Source organism: Nestor notabilis, unplaced genomic scaffold (assembly GCF_000696875.1).
Source record: "Nestor notabilis isolate BGI_N333 unplaced genomic scaffold, ASM69687v1 scaffold16093, whole genome shotgun sequence".
Lineage (NCBI taxonomy): Eukaryota > Metazoa > Chordata > Aves > Psittaciformes > Psittacidae > Nestor > Nestor notabilis.
Window position 1 is genome coordinate 110,952 of NW_009922552.1, and position 8,504 is coordinate 119,455.

The 8,504-nt window shown below is 46.9% G+C and overlaps 1 protein-coding gene across 15 annotated transcripts in view; it reads right to left on the bottom strand.

Annotated features, from left to right (window-relative positions):
* LOC104403526 (sodium/calcium exchanger 1) overlaps positions 1 to 8,123 on the bottom strand; it is a 104,171-nt gene extending 96,048 nt beyond the window's left edge. For 9 of the 15 annotated variants that reach the window (XM_010011690.1, XM_010011687.1, XM_010011685.1 and 6 more), the window contains exon 1: positions 6,325 to 8,123. In XM_010011690.1, coding sequence (XP_010009992.1) covers positions 6,325 to 8,123 — 1,799 coding nt within the window. The remainder of the gene's footprint in view (positions 1 to 6,324) is intronic. The other 6 variants (XM_010011696.1, XM_010011691.1, XM_010011693.1 and 3 more) reach the window with 1 other exon arrangement.
* Positions 8,124 to 8,504: the final 381 nt, after the last annotated feature.

Consider the following 8,504-nt stretch of genomic DNA (forward strand, 5'->3'; position numbering starts at 1 on the left):
GCTTTCATTTCTTAAAACAAGCCTAGATCCTGTGTTTCATGAATTACTACAATGCATTTAATAGGTAGCCTTTTCATAAAGGAGCACAGCGGATGTGTACACAGGCCCTGATGAAGCTAATAACTGCCTCTCAATGGCTTTCAGAGAGTTATTATATATTTAAGATCCGAGCTCCCTTAATCAACCACAGAGATGCAGCTGGCAGCATTTCTTAAAACAAGCCTAGATCCTGTGTTTCATGAATTACTACAATGCATTTAATAGGTAGCCTTTTCATAAAGGAGCACAGCGGATGTGTACACAGGCCCTGATGAAGCTAATAACTGCCTCTCAATGGCTTTCAGAGAGTTATTATATATTTAAGATCCGAGCTCCCTTAATCAACCACAGAGATGCAGCTGGCAGCAGTAAATTGCCAACAACAGCTCATTACAAATAAGGCAACATTAGTTTTTCAAGGACAAAAACCATGTCAGTTCTTCACGAGAGCACTCTCATCCTCACCCTTCTCCCCAGAACTCCCCACAGTGATGTGCTGGCACAACTTGCTTCATCTAATAATACAACCTCGCTGCCCAGTCCCCTCCACAGGGGACATCACCAAATCAAGTTCCTAGATTTCATGACTTATTTGGGCAAACGGCACAGACTGCATCCCATGCTCTCCCTCCTCAAGCAAGCTACAGGCAGAATATGTCCCATAACACCATGACGATATGCCACAGGAGCACACCCACTGGCCTTACTCAGAGGAGGAGAGGAACGTATTAGGTCATAAGACCCTTAGAGGCACAGTTGTGAGTATGTGCTTTGCAGGCTTGAGACCTGACATGGCACTCGGGAGTGATTTTTTGGGTACACACCATGTGTGCATCAGTCAGTGCCCAGTCTGTATGCACACGACAACAGCAAGGACCTGCAGGAACTTGGGTGCAGGAGAAAGGGGAAGATCTGTGAACACCATGTGGTGTTCACACTTGTTTCCTTGTTGTCTCCCAAAAGAAATGTGGGGGTTGCTCATTGCAACCAAGACAAGAGCACAGCAGTTTTAAGAGAGATGCACATGGCTGGGAGATATTAAGACTAACATTTTAGGGGCGTTCAGGAAAGACTAAACATTGTGTGAATGAAGAGGAGAAAAAGAAAACACAGTTCACCCTGTTATAGCTGTATCTTCCTCCCATGAAGAGAGGATGACCAGTTTCTGGCCTTCAGGACCCAAAGCGATACATTTCAGCCCCTAGAAACTTCTCCCCAGATTTCCCCTGGAAATGAAAACAGTCCCCTATGCCATGCCCCAGCCTGGTGCAACACACGCGCTCTGCTCCCTGCTATGGGCCATGGCCAGGGCCACCTCCCATAAGATGGACCCAGGGCATCTGGGTGCTCCCACCCAGGACCCAAGATCTTGTGGCGGTATCTGAACTGACTGCAAGTCCCACTGGGCTGGGTGAGACTGCCAGTGGTGAGGGGAAAACGTAGAATCGTAGAATAATTTGGGTTGGAAAGCACCTTAAAGCTCATCCAGTTCCCGTTGCCATTGGCAGGGATCCCTTCCACTAGAGCAGGTTGCTCAATGCCCTGGCCAAGCTGGCCTTGAACACTGTCAGGGACCCTGAGGTAGATGCTGGAAGCAGGCTGAATAGGAGTTTAATCTTCACTTGGTCTGTTATGATATCTTACCCTGTGGCTCCAGACATTAACTCTGTGCAAGCCAGGGAGGTGATGCACACTGACCCACGCAAACAAAGTGGGACGGACAAAGAGATAATGTGTTCAACGATGAAACGTGAAAAGGGGAATGTCTTTGCTTCACATTCAGCTGGTTTACAGATGTCTCTGCCACACCAGAAGACTCTGCTCTTTGATGTGTCCTACTGCAAGGATGAACATGCTGGAGGTTTCATTTTTTCCTCTGAAGCTGCAGGCCACAGATGAAAAGCTGAGCTAGAGAGGTCCAAATGCTGAGTCAGGATTTTATTTTTGCTGTTTCTTTAGAAATATCTCACCCACCCTCTTTTGGAAAAGAAAACGGGAACTTAAAAAAGCAGGACCACTCTGTTCTCCCCCTGCCACAATCTATATATTGACACTGACAATTTTTAAGGACTTTCGGGAGGGAGGCTACATGGTCTCTGGGGACACTCTCCCTAAAAAAATCAGAGGATTTAGCTCATATTTGTGTCATCGTTGGCATTTAGCTCCTAGATTTATGCTTCCAGAGAAATGCCAAAGATGGCTTGGACAAGTCAAATTCAGTGGGCCAAGAGTGTCATTTCCTAAACCTTCAGCAGACAACTTTCAGCTAAATTACATATTATGAACGGTAGGATCTATTGACATAGGATTCTCCATGAATTTACAGGTTTAATTGCATAGGTGAAATAGCATTTTAATTGGTTTTCCATGTAGTTGTGTGCATTACCTACCTCACTGATTTATTAATGCAATAAAAACTTTAATTTGAGGGGTGGTGGTGCAGATGTAAGAATGCAGATTGTAGTAGAACTCCAGTTGCAACGTTATCTCCAGTAAAACTCCTATTTTTTGAACCTGAAAGAACACACAGTTTTCATATAGCTTTGCAGTGGCATCTGCAAAAGATGACCCTCCTGTTGTTTCGAGACAGTAAGGAGACGAGATACCAGCAGATGGGGGAAGGATTGCTTCCTCCTCTAATTTAGGAGCTGGACTTCTTTTGAGTTATTTGGCGTTGAGTCAGGAGATAAAAATGCAGTGGCTAGATGAACCAGTGACCTCTTCTATGGTCATGATAGTTGTGGTAGATGGGTGGACAGGAAGAGCTTGCAACTGCACATCTTCTCCATGTTCTCATCAAGAAAGTTTTAATCTTTAATAGAGATGCAAGACAAGGCTGGAGTCACTGTGTTGAAGATGTCCACAGAGGAAAGACTCTCTCTTACACTTCAAATCATATATAGCACCCTGTCCTATACCGACGTCTGAGAGTCCCAGGTACCCATGAAGCATCAGTAAAACTGACCTTGCTGAGACCAAATCAGACATCTTCAGCTTTCCCACACAGCTTGGAACAATCTGTTTTGCAAACCCAGCTAACCTCTTTGAAAAACACATTTAAATGCCGTTTCTCTCACTTGCCAACATGCACCCATTGAACACACAAGCTGTGCTTCAGGAGCAAGGAGAACAAAAGCATCACTTCAAGATGTTTCCAGGCATTTGCTGGGATAAAATGTTCCATAGAAGGAGCAACACCTTCTCCATTATGCATCTTTTTTGATAGCATCAGAATGAGATCGTGGTTTAAATGGACAGGAGTGGCACGGCTTCAGCAGTTACACAGCTATTCCGTGTGCTATGGGAAAGGGAACACCAACAGATTGCAAAATGGGAAGGTCTCTCTGGACACTGAAAACAAACATGTTACGTAACTGGGCCTTTCGGAACTGAAGGAAGGTCTCCAGAAGATCAGGGCCCTCACAGCACTTCCTAATTTTACTGGGACTTACCAGCAGTCTAATAAAAGAGGCTTTTACACAGTTTCCTTTCATCACTGAAAGTCCCGTGCACTGCCCTACCTTTGTTGCTAGTGCCTCACAAAAACGCTTCTTACCCAGTTTAATCAAGCTGATTGATACAGCCCAGAATGGCGAAGAGGCACTAAACACCTTTAGAAAGGGCAGCAAAACCATCTCTTGACCACCAAAGCATGGGAAAACCTCAACTTTTAGAACTCAATTGAATCAAATGTGCTGGGGAATTGCACCATTCTACATGCCTGTGTTTTAGCTGAAGCACAGCCCTAACAAGCTATGTCATCGCAAACAGGCTTTAGCTCTATAATCCGCATGTTGTGCTAGCACATTTCTTTACTTCATTAGAGCAAGTTCTTCCAAGTGAGGATGCCTGCAAGCAGCACTTCAGCTTCAGGACCACACCACACTTGTGTTGCAGGGCTGTCCTAAATTTGTGCCCTAGCAAACACAGACTTGAAGGGAATTTTCTGCAAGTCAATTGTACCATCCCATATCTGAACATAGACTGTAGCAGCTGAGTTTTAGATGAGCGCCTACTGCCTTTCAGGCACATGAATAGACTGCAATTTCTACAACCAGTTTCATCCTTCTCCCAGAAAAATTATGTACATGTCCTCTCCTACCTGAATGAAGCAAGCCTCTTGGTCAACATATGGCCCTGCAGTTGCCACCTCTTCCCACCTCATTCCCCAAGCCCCCGTCTGTACCAGGCTGCAAATTCCTAAAGTGGTGCTTCCCATGTACCATCCCTCCCTGCAATTCCAGGGAGAGATATTTTAAAGGCAATAGAGATATGATGGCAAAGCCCTGGCATCTGCACAGAAAAAACACCCTCGGGTTTCTAAGAAAGGTGTTCCCCCCCACTGTTTCTTGCTTGCTGTGCACATGCTGACAGCCAGTAAGAAAAGGAAGGAGCAGGCTTGCCGCCACGGGGAGGGTACACCAGCACACCCCGGGAGGCCAGGCAGCAGCTCCAACAGGATGTGGTCAGCTTGTTCCCAGCACAGCCCTTGGTCACTGGGCTATTGGCAAAAGGCAGCAGTGAACAAATAGCCTAGTGGAGGAAAGGCCACCAGCACAGGCACAGCACAGGACCCTGGTGTAAAGCCTTGGAGAAGGCACTACCATCCCTCTGCAAAACCCCACGTCACAGCCAGAGCACCAATAGACAGGTGACACCACCTGTCTTGGATGAAGTAGAGCACAGAGATCCTGGCCAGAGTGATGGATCCAAGACAAGGGGAAGCCCACGCCCCTCTGAGCGCAGTCGCAGAGCCTGTGGCCCCGTGTTTGGCCTGCCATGTAAACATGTCACGTCCCAGAGGAACTGAGACCGAACTTCAAAGTCTTCCTGCCAGTAGCCCAGTTTTGCTAGTGCTGAGTGACCTGGTTAAAAGTAAAGAGCCTTCCGGGGGTATCCTTATAGCCTAGTTCATTGCACCTCTGCAGACAACTCCCTGCTTCCCCAAAATTAAAAAAAAATAAAATTCAATAACTGGACGCCTTGCTACTAGAGTTATCATTCAGGAGCCAGGAATAATGGCATATCATGTACTCTCAACCCTTGTGTGAGCAACATGTATGTTCTTGCCTCCAGACTGCTGGAGCTGTGAAGTTCTTGCTCAGTTTTTCCTGAGAAGTCAAAATCCCAACTGGTCTAATACCCTTCCTGAGAACTACAAAACATTTTTTTCTCTCCCCCTACTTCAAGAAGTTTTATGATTCCCCCTTTTGCTTCATTCTCCCTGTGCACACAGAGGAGTTACAGAACATAAGGCCCTCTCTCAGCACTCATCATGGGTCTGCCTCAGCTCCTAAGAGACCAGTTGTATGATACGCAACACCCAACCAAACATTTACTTGTCCCTTGACACAGCAGTGCCCTTTATCAGTGACGGCTCCAAGTTCTATGCAGTGGTTTTGTATTACAGAGTCTACTGTTGGCAGGGACTGATGTACTGACACAGACTTCACTATAGGAAGAGCCTGAGGCTGGAACAATGCAACTCCCAGTCCTCACTCCTCCAAGAGCTGCAGCTGGGCAAGGAAGTATCTTCACAACGTATCCAAGGATAGATGTTTTCTACCATGATTTACTGGGCTAATTTATATTCTCCACATAATGTAATAAACCAGGGTACAGCGCTAATTTTTCCACCATCCACCTAACAACAGTCAGGATTAGCTTCCAACAGCTTTCAGCCTCTTTTTCATTTGCAAGCAGCCAAATGTAGCTGCAGTTGCATCCTAACCATGAGGCTTCTCTGCATGACAGTACTATTTCAGGACATGCATTGGCCAGTGATACAGAACTGCAGCCTTTAGAAGAGTAGGAGGTGAAGTTACCTTCACCAAAGCCCTGAACAGAGAATCAGTAGAACCGGCTGTGACCCAGTTATAGATGACCTGACTTCCAACAGGCAAGGGGAAGCAGGTACCCCAATTCATACACTTAGTTTAGGCCATTTTCAAGACAGATCCTTGTGACTGGATGCTTACAGCCAGCTCAGTTTTGTTCTCTGCTGCGTTATAGAGCTGAGGCCATAAAGATCTGCTCAGCACATGGGTAGGGTGTGGGAAGCTGGGCTCACAGACTAGTCCAACCTCACTGCTGCTGGAGGGATGGAGTGCCCCTGAGCAGGCATCACTCTCTGGTCTGTTAGCAAGGCAGGAGAGCACATAAGGCCATTCATGGCTTTCTGTAACACGCTTGCACCCAAACACCCCCACTGCATCTCTGGGAGCCATGTGCATTTAATATCAGGAGAACCAGAGACTGTAAGTAACAAATAAAAACTTCACTTACACTATCTCATCATTCTGGAACTCCAGCTCCCCGCAGGTGTCTTCAAAGTCCTCCCCTCCACCTTTGGCTGAGCCTTCAATGGTTTTGTAGGGCACAATAACATTTCCTCGTGCACCAGAGGTTCGCAACACTTTCACTTCCATGGTCCCCACACTTTCACTGATGTGCATTACTGGCTCCTCAAAAGTGAAGATGCCAGCATGGTCATCGTCAAAGATGGTGACGGTGGCAGTAGATGGTGAACCCAGGCAGGCAAGTGTTGAGACACGAGTGGCCTCAAGAATGCCCTCATCTGAGGCCTCAGTGCTCACACGGACATTACTGAGATGGACTAGGAAGTTCTCATCCTCCTCAAATATGTCATCATCGATTATGCCAACACGAATTTCCTTCTGGGTCTCTCCAGGCTTGAAGACCACTGTCCCTTCAGTGAACTCATAGTCAGAGCCGGCATTGGCCGTCCCATCCTCTGTCCGGAAGTCAACGTACACTGTGTTGGTCAAGTCACCTCCCCGGCGAATGATGGTCAAGGCGACTGTGCCACAGTTCTCCAGACACTGGTAGGTCCCCTGCTCAAAGTAGAGCTTGCTGATGGGGTCATTTTCTGCCACCTCACTGTTGACCTCGTGCATGCTGACAGCTTTGCGGGCCTGGTCTGCAGCATGTCTCTTCAAGATGTTACCAGCTCCTGTCATAAGCCGAGTAGCCTGAATGCGGTAAAAGGCCCTGCTCTTCTGCTGCTGGCTTAGGACCTGGTAGTTGGCCAACTCAATAAGCTGTTCAATTTCCTTGTCAGGGTGTTTTTGTTTCAGCTCCTTCAGGATCCGAGCCATTTCCCTCCTGGCTTCCTCATCATCCTGGTCTTTCTCATCCACCTCCAATACCAGTGTCCCATCCAAAAAGTTCTCCACATGAGAATTAGCAACCTTTCCATCCATCTCAATATCAGCTTTGGAGGAGGGCCGGTCACCCTCGTGCTCAATGATCATGCCTCTCTGCTTGCCAGCTCGGTATTTCTTGTAGACGTACTTGTAAAATAAGAGCCTCCTGTCAGCTATCCAGGCAAACACCACACAAATGGGGAAGAAGAAGAAGGTGAGCAAGCCTTCCCAAACCTCCACAATACCAGGAGAAGACACAGATAAAATAATGTAAAGCCAAGTATAGGCAAAGATGCTCCAGGCTGCTGTAACAAAAAACACTCGCAAGTGCTTGATCTTCCTTATCTCTCCATCTGGAACCACGTAAACACAGATCGCAATGATGACAAACATGTTAAACGCAGCACTCCCCACAATTGTGCTTGGTCCCAAGTCCCCTGCCGTGAAGCCATGGCCACACACTTCGATAACAGACAGGAGAATCTCGGGGGCAGATGAGCCCAAGGCCATCAGTGTGAGGTTGGAAACGGTCTCGTTCCAGATCCTCACTGTGGTTTTGCTGGTCTCGCCATTGGGCTTCTTGATGGTTATTTCCCGTTCTTGGGATGTAATGACTTCGATGGAGGACATGAAGCGGTCAGCTATGATGGATACTCCCAGGAACATGTACACCATTGCTACAAAATACACCGTTGCCCGAGCAATTTTGTCACCAAATGAGGGGTCTTGTGGTTCCCATATTGGTAAAATCACACCCTTTTTGCAGATGTATGAGCCAGTGCACTCCTCGGTGTCGTTCACAGGCAATTCGCTGGGGCCCTCTGCATGTATGCCATCTGCATGGAAGAGCAACACCAGCACAACGCTCAGGAGTTGGAAGCTCACTGGGAAGGTGGGTGGGTAAGTTGCTTGCGACATGGCCGCTTCCACAGAACAGGTCCCAGATGTCCTCAACCTGCAGAGACAAAAGGAAAGATGCATTAAGTGAGGCTGACCAGAGAGAACAGATTTTCCTCTACACCCTGTTTATTTCTCATCTTTCCAAACATATAATCAACTTACCCTGTTACTCAAGAAGACACATCTAATGAGCCCATCTGTGTTATTATTACTGCAGTGTTCCATGTACAAATCATCTAGTTCAGTTATCTGAACAAGGATTGATACAGATGCTATCAGTGGGCCAGCACCTTCCCCCTTTAGCTACTATGATGTTTAATGCCACTCTCTTTCTCTTCGCTGAAAGTCTACTTGTTCAATTGCATTTTCTTGTTTCTCATCTAATTAAAGCCTATCATT